Raw genomic sequence first — 23,812 nt, forward strand, 5'->3', positions numbered from 1 at the left:
CAGGGAGCTATATAGTGAAAGGAAGCCAATTTCCAACTGATAACAAGGGAAAGTCAAAGGGAGATTTACTCAGGGTTATGCTAAACATAAATATTCAGTAGTGTGGAGCAATATTGTACGAGAACGGGAAAGGTTAGCAAGATGGCTTCAATTTCTTTAGGGTTTCCTTGATGGTTTACAGATCAATGAGTAACCGACACATGTAGATTCCAGGTCCAATCCTTAGTTTATACTCACTTGATGGATCTCAGCTTGGATGGTGGCAAATCATAACAGATCGCTTCAGACCCTGAGTCTGTGGAAGCAAAGCAGCTATGGTTCACGTTCCTTATAACTATCCGGTGACATCTATTGTCAGTGAAAGTGGACATGACATTGGGTGTACACAGGGATGCCTGCTCATAGTTAAGTGGCTTGCTGAGATTCATCATCCAGCGTCATTCATGATGAATGGACAACTCGGAAAATGAATATGCAACTAATAATCAAATGCTTCAGGATTGAGAAAGAAAATAAAGAATGTATTCTACACAGATCTTTTAGAATTACATAAGTTAATGATTACTCCCAATAAAGATATAGAAAACAAATTTAATGTCCTTGGGCTGAATCTTACTTTTTTTTTGGTTAAATGTGAGTTGTGTCGGGTATTTTGGAGGGATTCTCCTTGTAAAATCTCTCGCTGTATCTGACCAACTGCACTTCATTAATTGCCTTTCCTGGCGTTTGGCTCCCTCATGTTGCTCCATTTTGCCAAACTCCATTCTCGGAACAACTGGTCACTCTGCAGATATCCGCCGGCAGATCTGGCAAGACCTACACCTATATGTGCCTTCCTTAAACAATCTGTTGTGCACTCAGACAACGACTGTCAGTCTGCAGCCATATCACACTGCACCTGATGTTTGCCGTGGACATGGCAGACAGGGAGAAATTGAGACCCTGCTATGTAAGCAGGGACCTGACTGTGTTTGTGAATGAGTGGCAAAGATGTGGAACTTCCTCTTCCCCCATGACCAGGAATGGGGGCCATGAAACCAGACATTGCCAGCCTAGGCTGAGAGTGCCACATACGTTAGAGTACTCTCAGCAACTGAAGGAATGCACAGCACTGTATCCAGTGATAGTCTTCAGTCTGACAGCATAAATGTCACCATCTTCTCTCCAATGCCTCACACTCATTCTATCTCTGTTACTGCACCCACTTCCCATCAAGGTTCAAGCTCTACCACTCTTATTATAACCTGCAACATCTTCCCTCATTTTCTGTCATCCAACTAAACCCTGACACCACAAATGCTCCCTGCACACACTTGGCCAAACATTCTGTCGGCCAGTTGCACATAAGATTTCACCACTGTCATCTTCAATGAGTTCACACTGACTACCAGCCGCAGCATCAGATACAATTATTCTAATAATGTCAAACACCATCTTCTCCATGATAGGCATGCAGCAGAGTCTGACCTAGTTGGTATGTCATTAAAACTCATCAATGTGTTTGGGTGCATCACTGTTGAATGGTTGGCAACGTGTCTAAACTGTAAGATGCATGTGTTAACATTGCAGTGGTGTTGTATACATGAGTAATAGGTAGTCCTGGGGCCACAATTACTAACAACATAGATTAATTATTTGGATTAGGAAAGTGAGCGTACTATAACAAGAAAATGGATGGGAAGGCAACTAGTTAGAATGACAGAAAGCGTCTGGATAGGGATAAGGACAGGGTTAAGCAAGTGAGCAAAAACTTGAACGATGGAATGTAATGTAGAGAAATGTGAAGTTATACACATTGGAATGAAGAATTCAGCAGCTGAACGTGATTTAAACAGAGACTGCAGAAAGCTACAGAATCGAAGCAGAGGGGAGGTGATGGTCTTATTATTATTACAATTATCACTAGACTGTTAATCCAGAAACTTGGGTAATGTACTGGAGACCCTGGTTCGAATCCCACCACAGCGGATGATTGAATTTGAATTCAATAAATGTCTGGAATTGAGAGTCTAAAAATGACCGTGAATCCATTGTCAAACCGGGAATCTGGTTCACTAATGTCCTTTTAGGAAGGAAACTCCCATCTCTACTTAGTCTGGACTACATCACATAAAGCTGCCTGACTTTCACTGTCTTTGCACAGTGTGGATTCCATGTAGATTGATGAGTTCTCTCATCCATGTCCTTCACCAAGAGGGAATAACCCTGGATCATGGTCACTCCCTGTGCACTACAATTCAATGATCACCTTGCTCGCACTCTTCTACAACCAATTCTGGTACTTGTTTCAGCCAAATGCAGCTCAACTACTGCAGACTAACTGAAAGTGGTGCTAGAAGGTTGCACAACTTTGGCCCCTGAAGCACATTCAACATTCAATAGCATGTAGCTATTTCAGGCAACTTGAGGTTTGCATGCAGTCTGCATCAACAACAACAGATGCAAATTAATTAATGTGCTTTGATACCAGCCCTATCCAATTGTGCCCAATGTGCCAGTTCTTTGAAAGAGCTTTCCAATTAGTCCCACTGTGCCACTCTTTCTCTGAGACATAAATTCATTCCCTTTTCTGGTATGGACCCAACAATCTTTTGAAAATTAATGTAGAATTTGCTGACACTATTCTTTCAAGATCTGCAGAAGAAACCATAACAACAAACTGTGTGAAACAGTTTCTCCTAATCTTCTCTGTGGTTATTCAGCCAAATATCTTAAAGGAATGCCTTCTAATTACTGAACTACTCCCCAGCAGAAACTGTTTCTCCTTATTTAGTGTATTCAAATCCTTTATAATTTTAAACACATGCATTAAATCTCCCCCAGCCTTCTCTGCTCTAAGGAGAACAATCCCATTTTTCCAAATCTCTTCACAGAATAATCTAGTTTCTCTGCATGAGGGAAGTGCTTCATAATTAGTTGAATTTTGGTAAATGTCCCTTTCACCCCCTTCAAGGCACTAATATCCTTCCTAAAATGGGGTGCTCAAAATTGAATATAAACAGTGATTATATGGGTTTTGCAGTGTTGTTATTGTACAAATGCTTCTATTTATAAAACCCAGGATCCTGTTTTCTTTTTCTCAAACAAAAACAGCTCATTAACTTCCTAATACATTGCATACAAAACTTCCAGTTCATTCATTCATGCACTCCCTTTAAAATTGTATCATTTCATTCATATTGCCTCCTTCAATACTGCTCCCAAAAGAGCATTTTATTTCATACATTTATTGGTGATGCTTAAAGTGCGTTCTTGTTAAACTAGCAGACAAACAGAATATACTGAAAATCAGGAATTATATGACCACTCTAATCAATCAAAATACTCCTTTGCAGCACAAACATGATAAGGAATGAACATGGCAAACATTGGAAACCATGCATAGCCAAATTCAAATTTAATGTGAGAACCTTTGTACAGTGACATACTAACTACATATATGTTGCAGACTGAGCAGTACCACTAACTGAACATCAGATACACATTAGCCTCAGTCGGTACTTATGTTATGGATCAAAGTGAATATATAGACACAATCAGCTATGCAATACTGACATTTTAAGCTTTCACTCCTTGAATGAACTGTTTTCAGTCACTGAGTGGAAACTGAAATACTTCATCAAAAGTCAATTTGTTTTTCGATTAAATCAGAAAATAAAATTCTGAAGGAAAATGTTAAATTCAAGTCATTGTCAATGTTTACAAACTTAAATTTTGATGCACATTACTGGGTACTGGTTTAGTTGATGAGTTAGGATTATATTCACTGGAGTTTAGAAAAATGGGGGGCTGGGAGGTCTCATAGAAACCTATAAAATTCTAACAACACAAGAAAGGGTAAATGCAGAAAGGTAGTTTCTGGATGACCAGATAGTCCAAACCAGGGGTCACAATCGAAGGAAACAAATAGGCCATGTAATTCGTATTTTAATCTTAAATAAAGTAAGATAAATTAATTGATTATTTGCTAAAGTTTTTTTTAAAATAATCGATTTATTTGGATCAAAGAAAATATTTCCCAAAAAACAAAATGAAGATGAAAATTCTTGAGCGTATTGATAGTAATGGAGTAAAAGATGGGTACTCAGCCCAGCTAAGATGGGGAATCTTCAAATTGTGTGAATCCCCATCAGTTTTAAATCTCAAAGTCCTAGTCCATCCAACCCTAATATAGTTCTTGGCAGTAAAGATGGTAGGGGTGGGGTAAGAGGAGGAAATTTCCTGGATCCTGACCGGCAGGATAAACACAACTTATTGATGACAGCGCAACATTAAGGCTCACTTTGGGAGACATAGAGATTGGAGACTGCAAGGGCTGGGGGTTGCCGTTAGAAAGTCAGTGCCACAATTGTTTTTAGTCTCTTCCAAAGAGACTCAAATGTACAGGGATTTAAAGAATTATTCAGAATCTTGGCACTGATTGCATCTCCAGTTGCTTGCAAGTGTTGTTTATCCTATGTCTACCATTGGCTAGTTCCCAGGATACATCCACGATAGCACAGCGAATTGTCAATGGCATTTGTATCATTTAACCTTGACGTGACCCTGGACATTCTACTGGAGTCAATGGGTAAAAACCATCCACTCATTAATACTTCCACTGGTGCATTAGACCTGACGGTTTACAGCACCTATACATCTTCAATTTCATAGATGGTCAGAAAAAGATTTGATGTCAACTTGACATCGTGATTTCTGTAGGATTTCCGTAGGATTTCCCTTACCTCTCACTTTGTCAGAAAGATATAAATGACATTGGCTCCACTGACTTTCTGGCAGGATATATAGGATTCTTAAGGAATTTGCCAGGCTGATAAAATGCTCCCCCATATGGCAGAGTCGACAACCAAAGGATAAAGCATCAGAAGAAAGAGGCACCAGTTTAAGACTGAGATGAGGAGGAATTTATTTATTTTCTTAGAGGGTTGAGTGTCTTTGGAACTCCTTGCCACAAAGAACTATGAGAGCAGAGTCACAATACATTTAAGGCCGAGCAGATAAATTCTTGATGAGTAGGTGAATCAAGAGTTATGGGAAATGGGCAGGCAAGTGGAGATGAGGCATCTCAGTTCAGTCATGATCTTATTGAATTGAGAAGAGACTTGAGGGGCTAACTCCTGTTCCTAATTTGTATGATCTTATAGGATAGGGTGTTATTGATGAGCAATTTTTTTATCTGGGTTTTTTTGAATCATGGAAGACAATTCTCAGAAAACCTGTTTTATTTTATCACATACCTGTTTGAAAAAAAACTCTTGAGATGACAGTGCGACACAAAGGGCATGGCGTATTGGTGGGGTTGTCCTTTGCAAGAGTCCGAAGACAGGGCTCACAAAAGATGTGATGACATGGATAACACATATATGGACTGAAGAAAATATCCAGACAAACAGCACATACATAGCCTTCCTTCTCCCACTTGATTTCATCTTCATCGCCTGAAGTGGTCAGATTTGAACTAGAAGTCTGAAAGATAGAAAATCATATTTTCTTTTAAACACAATAAAGAAATATTTGAAGAAATAGGTCTGCATAAAGAACTATACAAACAGAAACAATGATTGAAATGAAGATCCTATCCAGAATGAAAATGTGTGTGCTGCAAGCAGTCTTAAGATATAGTCAGTGAAACCAGTAACCAGATTAAATTTGCATTTTTTGGCTTATTAATTAAGAACCACGAAGTCAGCATGCATATATCATCAAATGCACAAAATCAAACTTATTCTTAGGAGAAAGACAACAAATTTGCATGTGGCAAGATAGATTGCCCCACAATTTTAATAGACAATAGACAATAGGTGTAGGAGTAGGCCATTCTGCGCTTTGAGCCTGCACCACCATTCAGTATGATCATGGCTGATCATCCCCCACTGCATCCACCTGGACACCCCGCGCTGACCTATTACCTGCCCTCGACCTCTTCATTTCCAACTGCCGCCGTGACATTAACCGCCTCAACCTGTCGTCCCCCCTCCCCCACTCCAACCTCTCACCCTCACAACACGCAGCCCTCCAATCCCAACCTCACCATCAAGCCAGCGGATAAAGGGGGCGCAGTGGTAGTCTGGCGCACTGACCTCTACACCGCTGAAGCCAAACGCCAACTCGAGGACACCTCTTCCTACTGCTCCCTCGACCATGACCCCACCCCCCATCACCAAACCATCATCTCCCAGACCATACAGAATCTCATCACCTCAGGGGATCTCCCACCCACAGCTTCCAACCTCATAGTCCGGGAACCCCGCACTGCCTGGTTCTACCTCCTTCCCAAGATCCACAAGCCTGACCACCCTGGCCGACCCATTGTCTCAGCATGCTCCTGCCCCACTGAACTCATCTCTACCTACCTTGACATTGTCTTATCCCCCCGAGTCCAGGAACTCCCCACATACGTTCGAGACACCACCCACGCCCTCCACCTCCTCCAAGACTTCCGTTTCCCCAGCCCCCAACGCCTTATCTTCACCATGGATATCCAATCCCTCTACACCTCCATTCGCCATGACCAGGGCCTCCAAGCCCTCCGTTTTTTCCTCTCCAGACGTCCCCAACAGTACCCTTCCACTGACACACTCATTCGTTTGGCCGAACTGGTCCTCACCCTTAACAATTTCTCCTTTGAATCCTCCCACTTCCTCCAGACCAAAGGCGTAGCCATGGGCACACGTATGGGCCCCAGCTATGCCTGTCTCTTTGTTGGCTATGTAGAACAGTTGATCTTCCGTAATTACACCGGCACCACTCCCCACCTCTTCCTCCGCTACATTGATGACTGCATTGGCGCCACCTCGTGCTCCCGCGAGGAGGTTGAGCAATTCATCAACTTCACCAACACATTCCACCCTGACCTTAAATTTACCTGGACTATCTCTGACACCTCGCTCCCCTTCCTAGATCCTCTCCATCTCCATTAGTGACGACCGACTTGACACTGACATTTTTTACAAACCCACCGACTCCCATATCTATCTGGATTACACCTCATCCCACGCTATCTCTTGCAAAAATGCCATCCCGTATTCCCAATTTTTCCGCCTCCGCCGTATCTGCTCCCAGCAGGAGCAGTTCCACCATAGGACACACCAGATGGCCTCCTTCTTTAGAGACCGCAATTTCCCTTCCCACGAGGTTAAAGATGCCCTCCAACGCATCTCGTCCACATCCCGCACCTCCGCCCTCAGACCCCACCCCTCCAACCGTAACAAGGACAGAACGCCCTTGGTGCTCACCTTCCACCCTACAAACCTTCGCATCAACCAAATCATCCACCGACATTTCCGCCACCTCCAAAAAGACCCCACCACCAGGGATATATTTCCCTCCCCAACCCTTTCCGCCTTCCGCAAAGACCGTTGCCTCCGTGACTACCTGGTCAGGTCCACACCCCCCTACGACCCACCCTCCCATTCTGGCACTTTCCCCTGCCACCGCAGGAACTGTAAAACCTGTGCCCACACCTCCTCCCTCACCTCTATCCAAGGCCCTAAAGGAACCTTCCACATCCATCAAAGTTTCACCTGCACATCCACTAATATCATTTATTGTATCCGTTGCTCCCGATGTGGTCTCCTCTACATTGGGGAGACTGGGCGCCTCTAAGCAGAGCGCTTTAGGGAACATCTCCAAGACACCCGCACCATTCAACCAAACCGCCCCGTGGCCCAACATTTCAACTCCCCCTCCCACTCTGCCGAGGACATGGAGGTCCTGGGCCTCCTTCACCGCCGCTCCCTCACCACCAGACGCCTGGAGGAAGAACGCCTCATCTTCCGCCTCAGAACACTTCAACCCCAGGGCATCAATGTGGACTTCAACAGCTTCCTCATTTCCCCTTCCCCCACCTCATCCTAGTTTCAAACTGCCAGCTCAGTTACTGACTCCTTGACTTGTCCGACCTGCCTATCTTCTTTTCCACCTATCCACTCCACCCTCTCCTCCTTGACCTATCACCTTCATCTCCTCCCCCACTCACCCATTGTACTCTATGCTACTCTCTCCCCACCCCCACCCTCCTCTAGCTTATCTCTCCATGCTTCAGGCTCACTGCCTTTATTCCTGATGAAGGGCTTTTGCCCGAAACGTCGATTTCGCTGCTCGTTGGATGCTGCCTGAACTGCTGTGCTCTTCCAGCACCACTAATCCAGTATTTGTTTTTCAGCATCTGCAGTCATTGTTTTTATCCCTAATCAGTATCCTGTTCCTGCCTTATCTCCATAACCCTTGATTCCACTATCCTTGAGAGCTCCAACCAACTCTTTCTTAAACAAATCCAGAGACTGGGCCTCCACTGCCCTCTGGGGCAGAGCATTCCACACAGCCACCACTCTCTCCGTGAAGAAGTTTCTCCTCATCTCTATCCCGTATTTTTAAGCTGTGTCCTCTGGTTCCGCACTCACCCATCAGTGGAAACATGTTTACTGCCTCCAGAGTGTCCAATCCTTAAATAATTTTATACGTCTCAATCAGATCCCCTCTCAGTCTTCTAAACTCAAGGGTATAGAAGCCCAGTCGCTCCAGTCTTTCAGCGTAAGGTAGTCCCGCCATTCCAGGAATTGACCTCGTGAACCTACGCTGCACTCCCTCAATAGCCAGAATGTCTTTCCTCAAATTTGGAGACCAGAACTGCACACAATACTCCAGGTGTGGTTTCACCAGGGCCCTGTACACCTGCAGAAGAACACCTTTGCTTCTATACTCAATCCCTCTTGTTATGAAGGCCAGCATGCTATTAGCCTTCTTCACTACCCGCTGTACCTGCATGCTTACCTTCATTGACTGGTGTACAAGAACACCCAGATCTCTTTGTACTGCCCCTTTACCTAAATAGGTAGTAATCTGCCTTCCTGTTCTTGCCACCAGAATGGAAACCATACATTTATCCACATTAAACTGCATCTGCCATGCATCTGACCACTCACCTAACCTGTCCAAGTCACCCTGTAATCTCCTAACATCCTCCTCACATTTCACCCTGCCACCCAGCTTAGTATCATCAGCAAATTTGCTAATGTTATTACTAATACCATCTTCTATATCATTAATATATATTGTAAAAAGCTGCAGTCCCAGCACTGATCCCTGCGGTACCCCACTGGTCACTGCCTGCCATTCCGAAATGGAGTCGTTTATCACTACTCTTTGTTTCCTGTCAGCCAACCAACCTTCAATCCAAGTTAGTACTTTGCCCCCAATACCATGCGCCCTGATTTTGCTCACTAACCTCCTATGTGGGACTTTATCAAATGCTTTCTGAAAGTCCAGGTACACTACATCTACTGGATCTCCCTCGTCCATCTTCAGAGTTACATCCTCAAAAAATTCAAGAAGATTAGTCAAGCACGATTTCCCCTTTATAAATCCATGCTAACTCTGACCTATCCTGTTACTACTATCCAGATGTGTCGTAATTTCATCCTTTATAATAGACTCCAGCATCTTTCCCACCACTGAGGTCAGATTAACTGGTCTATAATTTCCTGCTTTCTCTCTCCCACCTTTCTTAAAAAGTAGTACAACATTAGCCACCCTCCAATCTGCAGGAACTGATCCCGAATCTGTTGAACTCTGGAAAATAATCACCAATGCATCCACGATTTCTCAAGCCACCTCCTTCAGTACCCTGGGATGTAGACCATTAGCCCCCGGGGACTTATCAACCTTCAGACTTAACAGTCTCTCCAACACCAATTCCTGGCAAATATAAATTTCCTTCAGTTCAGGTCCTTCAGCCACTGTTACCTCAGGGAGATTGCTTGTGTCTTCCCCAGTGAACACAGATCTGAAGTACCAATTCAATTCTTCTGCCATTTCTTTGTTTCCCGTAATATATTCCCCTGTTTCTGTCTTAAAGGGCCCAATTTTAGTCTTAACAATTTTTTTGCCTTTCACATACCTAAAAAAGCTTTTACTATCCTCCTTTATATTATTAGCCAGTTTACCTTCGTACCTCATTTTTTCCTTCTTAGTAATCCTCTGTTGTTCTTTAAAAGCTTCCCAGTCCTCCGTTTTCCCACTTATCTTTGCTATGTTATACTTTTTCTCTTTTAACTTTATATGTTTCTTAACTTCCCTTGTCAACCACAGCCACCCATGCCTCCTCCTAGGTCTTTCTTCCTTTTTGGAATGAACTGATCCTGCATCTTCTGCATTATATCTGAATGCAGAAATATCTGCCATTGTTCCTCCACTGTCATCCCTGCTAAGGTATTGCACCATTGAACTTTGGCCAGTTCCTCCCTCATAGCTCCATAGTTCCCTTTATTCAACTGAAATATTGTCACTTCCGATTGTACCCTCTCCCTCTCAAATTGCAGATGGAAGCTTATTGTATTATGGTCACTACCTCCCAATGGCTCCTTCACTTCGAGGACCCTGGTCAATTCTGTTTGTTGCACAATACCAGATCCAAAATTGCCTTCTCCCTGGTAGGCTCCAGCACCAGCTGTTCTAAGAATCCATCTCGGAGGCACTCCACAAAGTCTCTTTCTTGAGGTCCAATACCATCCTGATTCTCCCAGTCTATCTGCATGTTGAAAATCCCCCATAACAACTGTAGTAACATCTTTGCGACAGGCCAATTTCAGCTCCTGACTCAACTTACATCCGACATCCAGACTACTGTTTGGGGGCTTGTAGATAACTCCCAACAGGATCTCTTTACACTTAGAATTTCTCAGCTCTATCCACACTGACTCTATGTCCCCTGATTCTAGGTCCCCCCGCGCAAGGGACTGAATATCATCCCTTACCAACATGGCCACCCCATCCCCCTCTGCCCGTCTTCTTCCTACTAAATTACTGAATCTATTTCAATTCTGTGGGAGGCATATACATAACATACAACATTCAGGGTGGATCTGAAATCAGGGTGCAGATGGTCTGTGCTCCCAGATGCACCTATGATGATTGAACAGAAATGAGTTCCCACTAGATCTTGCAATATTGTTCAATGGAAATTTAAATAATTTCTCCACATGATCTTTCTTGCAAAAAAAGTTGATACGTGTGTCAGGTTGGTTATGGAAGGAATTAAAAGCTAGTAAAGTGCTAGTACATTCTTAAAGGCAGGCAGCATTGTTTTGGAAGGCTGACACTCCTAGAAATATTCTATTCAGTAAACAGAGTGTGGAGTGCTCAGTGAAGGAAATTGCCTGGACAAAGTCGAAACTTTTGCAAGAGAGGGCATTACCTACAAATAGTTTCCATGAAATGCAGTCTTGCCAGCATTACCTTCAGCCCAAAAAACATGAAAGAAAATTGTTGTACATAAAAAGAAACAAGAGGTTGCTAATGGTGAAAATGCTCTCTCAATGGATTGCTAATGAGAACAAATGAACAAAAATAAAACAAAATAGAAATTGCTGGAAAAGCTCAGCAGGTCTGACAGCATCTGCGGAGAGAAATCAGGCTTAACGTTTTGGGTTCGGTGACCCTTCCACAGAATGTGCACTGACACTGTCAGACCTGCTGACCTTTTCCAGCAATTTTGGTTTCCAGTATCCGCAATTCTTTCAATATTTTAACAAAAGTGAATCTCCCTGAGAAACAGTACCAAACAAAGGCACATTTACACAGGCCCACTAAACATAAAGAGATTGGTGCACAATGCATGCACCAAGTACTCAAGTAATAATGTTCTATATTTGCAAAATGCTGCTTATTTTTAAACTGGCTATTATAGGATTTTGTTGATGGTAGCATTCAGTTAGAGGCAAACTAAAACAAGTCCTTAACTCTCTTAAGATTTAGTAGGTTTAATTTTAAAATCTGCTACATTACTCCTTTTCCCTCCTTAGTGTTTTACACTATTTAACTCAGAATCTGATTGTGCTAACCATTACATTCATGTTTTCGGTCGAGTGCTATTTAAAATTATTGCTAAACGCTTGCCACCTCTCAGGCATGTGTCAACTAAAAGGCCTCAGACTGAGCACTAAAGCATGTTTTTTTTTATTCATTGACCAGAGGCGAGTTAAGAGTTAACTGCATTAAGGTGGCTCTGGAGTCACATGCAAGTCAAACCAGGTAAGGATGACAGTTTCCTTCCCTGAAGGACATTAGTGAACAAGTTGGATTGTTCCAACAATCGATAATGGATTCGTGGTCATCAGTAGATCATTCAAATTGAATTCAAATTCCACTAACTGCCATAGTGGAATTTGAACCTAGGTCCCCAGAACATTGCCTGGGTCTCTGGATTAACAGCCGAGAGTATGGTGCTGGAAAGCACAGCAGGTCAGATACTGCCTGAACTGCTGTGCTTTTCCAGCACCACACTCTCGACTCTGATCTCCAACGGCTGCAGTCCTCACTTTCTCTGGGTTAACAGCCCAGTGATAGTACCACGAGGCAATCACCTCCCCATAATAGACTGTCACAACAATCTATTTTCAGCATGTGGTTTTATTAAATTGGACAATAATTGGCCTCAATGAAACAAATTTGGGTGATCTGTTACTGTTCGCAGAAGTCATGAACTTGCAACTGAAACACTTCTCCTTGGCATTTATTAATAATGGTCTGCAGGGAAGTTACTTGGTGCATCATGCCAACTGTAAATGCTCCTTTATTGGTGTTTTTGTAATGGGATTATGTTCATCAGGATACAAAGATGGAAATCATCAGTAATAGAACAAATCTGAAAGTACCAAGAAGCTAAAAGCTATGAAGTAATTCCATTAAACTGCACCCCTACTGACATCTTCACTACTTGGTTTCTAGCTCTCCAGTCTATACATTTGAAATGGATGAATTGTCTTAAAACAGACATACAAAAATCTATCAGCAAATTAAACAATGGTCATAACCTACTCATTAAAATAATTTCATACTAATGTGTTGACACATATACTGAACAGCAGCTTTTTAAAATTCACACATGGACATTATCAGCTGGGCCAGTAGTTATTGCACATCCCTTGGTGGCTTTTAGAGGTGACAATAAGCTGTCTTTTTGAACTGTTGCAATAAACTTTGTGTAAAAACACTCACAATGCTGTCTGGGAGGGAGTTCCAAGATTTTGACACAGCAATTAAAGGAATTGCAAATATTTCCAAAGTGACAGTGTGGGGCTAGGAGGGGAACTTGCAGGTGGTGGTTTTCCATCTATCATACACCCTTATCCACCTAGGTGGTAGTGATTGTGGATTTGAAATATATGATCTAAGAAGCTTTAGTGAATTTTTGCAGTGCATCTTGCAGATGGTAGACACTGCTCCTACTGAGCACTGATAGTGGAGGGTGTGAACATGTGTGGATATGATGCTAATCAAGTGGACTGCTTTGTCCTGGATGGCGCCAAGCCTCTTGAGTGATTCTCCACCCATCCAGGCAAGTGACGAGCAATTCATTACAGGTCTGACTTGTGCCTTGTAAATGGTGGACAGGCTTTGGGGAGTCAGGAGGTGAATTACATGCTGCAGAATTCCTAGCCTTTGACCTGCGTTGTAGCCATACTATTCAGTTCAGCTTCTGATCAATGGTAAGCCTCCAGAAATGTGCAGCGAACAGCCCCTTTTAACCTTATGTTGCAGGGAAGATCACTGATGAACCAGCTGAAGATTGCTGTCCCTAGGACATTGCCCTGAGGACCTCCTGCAGAGATGACCTTGAACTGAGATGACTATCTCCAAAAGTCATAACCATCTTCCTTTGTGCCAGGTAAGACTTTAATCAGCAGAAAGATTTCCCCCTAATTGCCATTGACTCCAGTTTTGCTGGAGTTCCTTGATGTCCCATTCGGTCAAACGTGGCCTTGATATGAAAGGCAGTCACTCTCACCTCATAATCCAATCTGTAATATTGGAAAGGCATGCAGAATGAACAAATTCTCTTCAAGTCTGCACAGGGGGAACTTGTCTTGTACTTAACATTATATTTCAGTTTGATACTGACATGAGAAGTGAAGTGGAAAAATATTTTATTTGTGGCTTAACACTTAGCTGCCTAAAAATAACATACTGGTGCCTCGAGGCTAGCACTTCCACTCTGTGTAAAATTTTATCATCAAGATTTGCTTTCAGTAAAAGATTCAACAGCGTTAAAAGTAGAGTCAAATCCACAGAGATCTCTTTATAAGAATGCAATTTGCATGTCAAAGGCACTCTTAGACTCACCAATCCTGTCCAAATCTGGTTAAAAACAGTTCTGTTTGTGCCACGCTAGGCATTCCCAACAGACAATTTTTAATGAGATATCATTAACACTGTGAGATATCTATACTGTTGTCTTCCTACTCCATAGATAAAATTGCATTGTGCTATTCTAAGGGTTCATCGCAGTATGGTTATTATTTCCATGTGTATAGACTGACTCAGAACTGCCAAGTTGTTTTATATACTTGTCGTTTTCTGTAGTCTTGTTAGCTTCTGAGCCACAATTCTAGTTTTTTTTTTAAGTGAATTAAAAGAGTCTTAAATGGAATTCACTGTTATTAACCTGAAGGAAATACCACTCTGCAAAACAAACAATAATGCATCGAAAAACCGAGAATTCTCATGCAATGCTATATTAGGCACTATTTGAAATTATTATATCAGCAGGTGGGTGTTTAAAACTTTTTTGTTTTATGCTTTATAAGCAGTGTATTCTTTGCAAAATAAATAGTTTATCACTTAATATAAAGCAGTAATCAACAATTTCAAATACAATTCAGACATGTTAAGAAAAGATGTCAGATTACACAGAATAGATACACGAGTAAGAAAAATTCCAAAGGATGGGCCCACTACCTGGATTAACTAAAAATCTTAAAGATGGTATCAAACTAAAAGAAAAAGTACTTAATTGTGCCAAGACAAGTGGCAGGTCAGAAAACTGGACATTAAAGAACAGCATGAATTAACCAAAAACTTAAGGGGAAAAGTATTAAAGTCTGAGAGAAAACTAGCCATCAATTGACAAACAAATAGTAAGACTTTATTTAAAGAAAAACACAGTTAACAAAGTGAGTGCCAGTTTTATGGAAAATGAGACTTGTGAAGACCATATCTTTTTATTTTCCTTTATTTTTGATTGTGGACTAAAATGAGAAAAGGACTGGTGTTAAAGACCAAGAGTGGTTGGAAGGATTGCTTCAATTTGTAAAAGGAAACTACCAGTACTTATTGTAAGTGCTTTTTACACTGTTGTTTAACCAGTGGGGAGAAATTGAGGAACAGATGGCACCAGAGAATGTGGTTGGCAACAAGTAGCTGATTGGTTTGGGAAAAGGTGACTCATTATTGATGACAAAGACTTTCTGCCTGACAACAACTGTACAATTGGTTCCCAGGTAGATGAATAGCTTGCACATGTGAATGTTTGATTGAGAAGTAATGGTTACTCCAAGCTGTGTATCTGCACGCATGTGCTGCCATTCCAAAGTCCTGTGCACGGTGATTGGCACGCTAAAAGGTATTGTAGCATTGACTTCTTGTTCTAGGAAATGTTGCCATGCATGAACCATGCAGAAGAAGAAAAGTAGAAGGACCGTTGGTTAAAAACCATTGAACTGTGAGAGAGGAAGGGGCTGCTCCTTATTTGCAGTAAGCAACACCTCTAAAGAAAGCTAGTTTATTTCCCCTGTTAACTGTGGCTCTTAAGCGATACATCATTGGCTTTATAAGTAAGAACCAGTCAACCTGTGCCTCCTAAAGCAAGTGAAGGCTCCTGGACAAGTAAGACTGAGCAGCAGCAGGACCAGTAAAGCCAAAAGGGGGCTGGGGGGTGGCACTGTGGCTCAATTTCACCCTCAGGTGACTGTCTGTGTGGAGTTTGCACATTCTCCCTATGTTTGTGTGGGCTTCCTCCAATAGACCAAACATTCACAGGTAGCTTGGCCATGGGAAGTGCAAGGTTATGGGGATAGGGTTGAGGGCAGGTCTGGGTCCAGAGTGCCAGTGGCCCAATTCCACACTGTAGATATTCCATATGAATCTATGAAAAAGATCATCTCAATGCATGAAACGTCGATTCGCCTGGTCTTTCGATACTGCCTGACCTGCTGTGCTTTTCCAGCACCACACTCTCGACTATAATCTCTAGCATCTGCAGTCCTCACTTTCACCTGAGACCAATAAACTGCCTTCCCAGCCATTTCCTCTGCCCATCACACCCATGTTGCTTTTCTTTCTCTCTCCACATGTCTACCTGTGTGCATGGTGTACATGGGTGCGTGTGTGTGTGTGTGTGTGTGTCTGTGTGTGGGGAGGCGTCAGTGTTTGAAATAGTAGTTATATGTTGATAGTTCCTAACTGTTTACCTGTAGCTAGAAACTAATTATTTGTCATTATCATTGTTAGGTACAGAAACCCAGTCTATGCTTTAATCAACTCAGGTCTAGAAGACAGAAAAATCGGGGAGTTTTTGCATATCTTTATAAAATCTTCAACTTTTGTGATGACTCCTGGTTTACTGAGACTCAATTTCTAATACACAACCTCAGTGAAGCGTAAGAGTCTGGACAAATAATAATGGAAAATAAGGAAATGGCAGATGAATTAAACAGGTATTTTGCACTAGTCTTTACAAGGATAGAAGTAACATCCCAAAAGCTGTAACAAATCAGGAGATGAAAAATGAGGGAGGAATTTAGAAAACTCAATCATTGATGAAATGAAACTGAGTAAATTGTTGGAGCTGTGTAGTGACAAATGGTTAGTTTCTAAAAGAAGTGGTTAGTGAGATAGTTGATGCATTGGGCTTTTAGTCTTCCAGAATTCAGTTGCTTTGGAAATGTTCCTATTTGATTGGAAGATAGCAAGTGTAATCTCTCTACTGAAAAAGGAAAGGAGACAGAAAACAGGAAACTACAGACCAGTTAGCTTGACTTCCGTCATTGGGAAAAATGAGAGTAATTATTATCAAGTAAGTTACAGCAGGGACACTTGGATAACTTCAAGGTAATCAGGCAGAATCAACTTGTGTGTGAGAAAGGAGCTTTTTTAATTAGGTCTACGTGCTGAGAATAAAGCAAATTCAGTGGATGTCATGTACTCAGTCAAAAAAATAAGGTGCCACATCCACAAGTTATTCCAGAAAATAAAATGTTATGAGGTAAGTAGTACCATAGTGATGAGAATAGTAGATTGGTAAACAGGAAGTAAACAGTAGGTATTAATCGGTATTTTTCAGGTCTGCAAGATTTAACAAATGGAGTGCCATAGGGTTCCATGTTGGGGGTTCAACTATTTACAATTTACACAGGTGACTAGGATGAAAGGACAGAAGGTACAAATTTGCTGAAAGTAGGCAGTAAAGTAAGTTGTGAAGAGGACTTAAGGAAGCTAAAAAAACCATAATTAGGCAAAGACATGAGTGTGGTGGGGGAATATCTGAATTTGCCCATTTTGGCAATAATAAGTGTATTAAGTATTATTTAAATGGGGAAACATTACAGAGATCTGAGAAGCCGATGCATACAACTCTCATGTATGACCTCATACATGCAAAAGGTTAGTATATAGCTACAGCAAGTAATTAGGAAAGCAAATGGACTTTTTATTATTTGTCGCTAAGGGAACCAAACGCAAAGTGAAGAGGTAAGACTTCATTTACATCGGGCATTGGTGGAGTTGCATTTAGAGGACTGAGCACAGTATTGATCACCTTATTTCAGGAATAATATAAATGTACTGGAGACATTTCAAAGAAGATTTACTTGACAAATAATTGAATAGCAATGTTTCTTCAGGTCTACGTATCAAATCATCAGTAGAACAAATTAGCACAATTCTACCGGACCACTAACAGACAAAAAGTTAAAGATTGAATAGAAAAATATAGTTTTCAGGAGAATATTTTGACAACCTCATCAATGATCTTTATATGTTGTCTGAATCATGAACATGGAGCATTACAACCAAACTAATTAGAGACAGAATTGTTGTTGGAATTTCTGATTAGCCTCTTTCAGATCTTTTACAACTGACCGAAGATCTCACGTTGGAAAAGGCCATCCAGCTTATGTTAGACAGAGATTCGGAAAAAAACCCAGAAAAATCTGAGCAACAGGAGGATAAGTTTACTGCAGAAGATGACAAGAATTTATTAGCTTCATAAGGTATAAGCACTCCAAACAATCACATGACAAACTAAAGCAAGAGTGTTCAAATCTTTTGATGCTAAAAGTCACAATTCAAGAAGAATAATAACAAATCCATGAAAACTAAAGCAATGTCCAATTGTATCAAAAGAACTTCATATTTGGAAGGAAGTGATTTAAAAAAAAATATTTTGCAAAATACAAAAACAATCCTTGAATAACAGAAATAATGTTGATTGCATCCACAAAGCAGTCAATATTTTATACCAGAAACTATTAGAAAAGGATCTGAATACGAAACATGATATACCTTCTTGAATAGAAGTACCAAACAATTCCTGGAGGAATAAGTGTTCCATCTGAACCAGACATGACACAGCTCAGCAATGTCCATGGAAATGCAACTCAATTTAAGCTTGCTACAAGCATGGGAATCACTGTGTCATCCAATAAAACATGGCAGATGAAAAACAAATTTACAAATACTGATTTGATATTACACAAGCTGGTGGAACAACCTCCAAGGTTAAAGAAGTAAAAAGTTGATTAAAAGTTTCTTTAAGACATAAAGATTATAATTTCATAGAACATGCGCAAGTCAATCAGAACCATAAGATTTTACTTCTGAGCAGGAAAGCCTATTTTGTCCCAAGAACCTTGAAATTTAAGAAAAGGATTCCAACAGTGACCAACTTGACACGTCAGCAATAATGATGAACATCGAAAGAAAAACACACCAACTGAGGTCAGCTATGCTGATATTAAACTACTGTTACACATTCCCAACATAGAAACATCTACTCATGTCACTAGGTTGAAAGAACTGTTAACCCATTCCTCAACTATGGGAAACTATTCAGAACTTGACTTCTAGAAAACTCGAGTAGAACTATCATTGTGGAACCTTTGGTGAAGCTCTTCATTCTAGGGATCACAACTGTTCAGAGGAGAGAGATTACCAGTCATGCACAGCAAGTGCCACTGACAACAAAACAAACAAATGATGATTTGGAGATGCGAGTGTTGGACTAGGGTGTACAAAGTTACACCCTAGCTAGTGACGACATTGATGAAAAGAATAGGTGTCATAGTGAAAGATTGTCATCTAAATGTACCTTGCAACAAAGTCAAAAGAAGAAGATTACTTCTTTTACTAACTCAATTAACTTCTATTACATGCTTTGATTTAATTAACGATCCTCCAGGCAGGACAACAATCCACCAGCCATGCCAACACCAATAAATATCTTCAGTAAAAGGCATTCAAGAAATAAGAGAGCCTGCAGCAACACAAAATGACAAACAGCAACATCTTAGTAGATCATCCTCAAACAATTGCCCACTCATCCAGGTCAACAAGAATTTGTAGAGACTTGACGGTTATTTAAGCAATTGAACACAGGGTTTAACAAGTGGAAAAAGCCTTGACTGAGATGCTGAAAAAGGCAGTTGGCATTAAAGGGTTAACTCTGAAGGTTTGGAATAGCTGTACTCTCCAATACAGCAATGACTGTCCCTGAGAGGCACTACTCAGTTGTTCTAAGTATTTTCTAATCAACCTGTTCAGAGATGTTGCCACACACCTCTGGAGGAGGTGGGACTTGAACCTTGGTCTCCTGACTCAGAGGGAGGGATACTACCAATATGTCACAAGGCCCCTCCATTGCATAACACTCATCTGACTGAGCTATTTTGCTGAAGACATTGGTCTATGCTGGTCCTAAACTAGTCAGTCTACAGCTATGTAGCATATCAGCTCTGATGACAGGTCATCCAGACTTGAAACATTAACTTGCTTTCTCTCTGGTGATGCTGCCTGACCCTCTGTGATCTCTAACATTTTTTGTTTTCAGCTGTGTAGCATATACCTAGCTATTCTCACTTATGAGCCAACAATGTCGCTTATACAATGTGAATGCACTGAACAAACCTTAAGCCAATGTAATCTGTTATCATACTATTATGTAATAAACTACTTTACCTTTTGAAGGGTGATCAGTGATTAATCCTTCACCACTTAATACTAGCAAGCCTTGCACACTAGCCTCACAAGAAGGGTTGGTAGTAACATACCTCCCCAAAGAAGATCTTATTACCACAAAGTTAAAAATCACACAACACCAGGTTATAGCCCAACAGGTTTATTTGGAAGCACTAGCTTTCAGAGCACCGCTCTTCCAGCAGGACCACAAGCGGCCATCTCTTGCAGGGGAAAGGTAAAATCTTTTTCTTAGCTTTGTAAGGAGTGAGAGAGTTAGGAAAGCACAAATGTGCTTTCCCACCCCACCAAATAGCAATGATCCATAAAACAGGCTCAAAGTACCATCATGGAAGTGCATTTATGTAAAGTTGTCATAGGACTACCAGACCACAGAGCTGCTTTCTCATTAGATAGCGGTAACCCAAGTGTTACCACACCTTAAGAGAGGGGAGAGGTTGAGAAGCAGAGTCTGTCATTGTAACCTCAGTCAGTGTGGGAATGGAACGCATGATGTTAGTATTACTTTGCATTGCTAACTAACCTCTCTGCATTTTGGGTAATTAGGAATGGGCAATAAATACTGTGATGATCACAACCCCAGGAATGAACAAAACAGGTGCTTCTGAAAAGTTCAGAATCTGAAGTTCAATGCTGTGCCAATTTGAATATAGCTGCCCTCTCACATCTCTTACACTCTCTTATACATGATCAATATTTGCCAAATTATCTTCACTTGGATTTCAGAATAAAAATGGAAAAATTGCATTGTGTATGTATTTTCCCTGTTGTTAAAAAAATTGATGTTAAATAAATTTAATGAACCTAGTATGATTTTTCAGATACAGTTGGTTAACACCATTGAATTTTAAGCTCTTGTCTCAAGTGATATCAAATTTTCTATAATGCTTTTAGCCTTCACGTGGTGCATTATATTGTGCTCAGCACTTCTCAAAAACTCCTTATGTTTAAAAAGTCTCTTTCACATCCTTATTGATTCTACAAGATTTTGGAAAGCAGTGAACACAAAGGAAGCAGGCTGGGGTGCTGAAAGCATAGGTGAAAAGGTACATTTTGAGAAAACTTCAGAGAATGAAAACCACTGGAGAGGGTGCACAGCAGATTTACAGGATGTTGCCTGGGCTGAAGAATTTCACTAATGAAGAGAAATTGGATAGACTGGGACTATTTTCGTTTGAGCAGGAGAGACTGACATGATCGAGATGTATAAAATTATGAAGGGCATAGACACAATAAACAGTAAGGAACTTTTCCCCATGGAGGCAGGATCAATGACATGGGGGCATAGTTTTACGGTGAAGGGTAGGAGGTTTAGAGGAGAAGTAAGGCAAAACATTTTTACCCAGAGTGTGATGGGAATCTGTAACTTACTGCCTGTAAGAGGACTAGAGACAGAAATTGTCGTAACATTTAAGAAGTATTTACATGTGCACTTGTAATGCCAAAGCAAAAAAAAAAGCAATGGGCCAAGTGCTGAAAAATAGGTTTGGAATAGTTAGTTGTTGTTTTTGACTGGCATAGACATGAAGGGCCAAAGGGCCTTTTTCTGTGCTGTAGACCTTTATGACTCTAAAGTGCGACAAAGCAGATGGGTTTAGGGAGAGATTTGCAAAATATGCAGGACGGCTGTGAGGACGCAATATTGTGGAGCAAAGTAAACAAGGTTTGCAAGAACAGATGGTGCATGCTGATGAGAAAGCATTTCACGCGCTCTCACAGACCCTGAAGGTCTACAGCAACTTAAATGAGAAATTATATTTTGTAATAATATTACAGAAACAAGCTGTGACACTGAAGATAGGAGTTGGGAAATCATTGAAGTTATACAGCCATGAGGTCGTACAGGACATTGGTGAGGCCTCTTTTGGAATACTGTGTCCAGTTCAGGTCGCCCCGTTACAGGAGGAATAATACTAAGCTTGAGAGATTTCAGAAGAGATTTACCAGGATGTTGCTGGGTACAAAAGTTTAGAGTTTTAATGAAAGGCTAGATAGGCTGGGACTTTTTTCATTGGTGCATTGGAGGTTGAGAGGTGATCTGACAGAGGTTTATAAATTGATGAGGGGTATCGATAGAATTAATGTTAGGTGTCTTTTCCTTAGGATTGGGAATTCCAAGACTAAAGGGCATATTTTTATGGTGGGATGAGAGATATTTAAATTTAGATACAAGGGAAAAATGTTTTACACAGAGGATGTTCACATGTGGAATGCACTTCCTGTGAAAGTGGTGGATGTAACAAGCTCTGCTCAGGAAGGAAGACTCTTTACAATCGGAGAGCAGTAAGACAATGGGAAATTGCACTTAGTGCTGGCAGGGATTCATCAATGCAAGCAATACTGCAGTGGATAGGCCTCCAGTATTGTAAGAAATGAAATTATATCACAATTTTTATCTTATCAGTTCAATATGAAACTTTCCTGTGAAAATAGGAGCAATACTGCACTATGCTGAGTAACTATAAACAGGAAAAATCAGGATGAATCTTTATTTTTGCTGTTTATGATAAGATTTTTCTAAATTATTATTTATATTGTTTTGTTTACCTTTGTGTAATAAACTTGCACTGTTCTGTGAAAAGTCAATTTCAGCCTGGTGAGGATATGTTCAGTGAATGTTTAATACAGTAACCACACTTTTTAAAAAACTTTGTAATCTTTCAACCCAGGTGTCACTTTGGAATCTGACATGTTCAGTATTACCATTAGGAGTCACTACATCAGTTTAAAAGGACTGAATCCTTTGACTTTTTCAGGGCATTTCTAATGGTAAAAGGCAACAAGAGAACTCCTCTACCCAATCATAAGGGCATTCTTGTCAATAATCTCTAATCATGCTCTTTAAAGTTGATGCCATCTTTTCACTGTTCCTTAAGAGTATGGGTGATAAACTCAAGACATCAAACAGTTTACACCCAAACTATTTACTATTTCCTTGAGAATTTCTGATATAAAATTTAAAGCTGGATCTGACCTGCCAGATCTGCTGAACTTCTCCAGGATTTTCTGTTTTTATTTCAGAGTTCAGACCTGACATCTGAGAAAATTTGACAACATATTTGTGTCATCTGGACCAATAAAAATGATAAACCATTTTATCCAGTGGTTTCCTGATACCCAAGTAACCTGTCGTTGGAATTTTCTACCATTGTAATTAGGGACGGACAATAAGTGCTTGCCAAGTATATTGATGCCCACACTCCATAAACAATTAAGAAAAAGACATTACTGAAAAGGACTAGTTTCAGTGACCTTTGATAAAATGTCAATTTCAATTCAGATTACTTTGTTTATTCCACAGTAGTTTAATGAAACCTAGCTAAATTGTATAGTAATGTAATTGCTGTGGTTATTTTAGATCAGTGGTTTATCCATTTTTAAAAATGATTTCAGTCCACGAAAGTCTCATGTATTAAAATCAGACACAGGAATAGAATATCAACAGGCCATGTCTTACCACCATGAAGGTGTTATGTGCACTCTTTTTACACACATTTCTATTAAGGCTAAAATTTGGACATTTTTATCACGTTAATCAAGCTTAAATTAAGCTTGTTCATACATTATCTGAAAGGATAAGTATAACCAAAATGAATATTTTGTTGATGTCAAAATATGTTCGTGAAACTTTCATTTCATATAAGCATGAAAACATGTTGATTTAAGAGTTCAAATCAAGTTCGTTATCAGGTTTGGTAACAGAATCCAAAAAGGTATTGAAAAATATGGACATTAGTTTAATATTAGAGCAATAAGAATGATAAGTGAACTGAACTTGGAACAA

At 40.6% G+C, this 23,812-nt stretch overlaps 1 protein-coding gene across 4 annotated transcripts in view; it reads right to left on the bottom strand.

Annotated features, from left to right (window-relative positions):
* The window catches only part of rnf180a (ring finger protein 180a), a 146,810-nt gene that overhangs the window by 37,549 nt on the left and 85,449 nt on the right, over window positions 1-23,812 (bottom strand). For all 4 annotated transcript variants that reach the window (XM_072570886.1, XM_072570896.1, XM_072570872.1 and 1 more), the window contains one exon: window positions 5,238-5,466. In XM_072570886.1, the coding sequence (XP_072426987.1) occupies window positions 5,238-5,466 (229 nt within the window). The remainder of the gene's footprint in view (window positions 1-5,237; window positions 5,467-23,812) is intronic.

Source organism: Chiloscyllium punctatum, chromosome 1 (assembly GCF_047496795.1).
Source record: "Chiloscyllium punctatum isolate Juve2018m chromosome 1, sChiPun1.3, whole genome shotgun sequence".
Classification (NCBI taxonomy): Eukaryota; Metazoa; Chordata; class Chondrichthyes; order Orectolobiformes; family Hemiscylliidae; genus Chiloscyllium; species Chiloscyllium punctatum.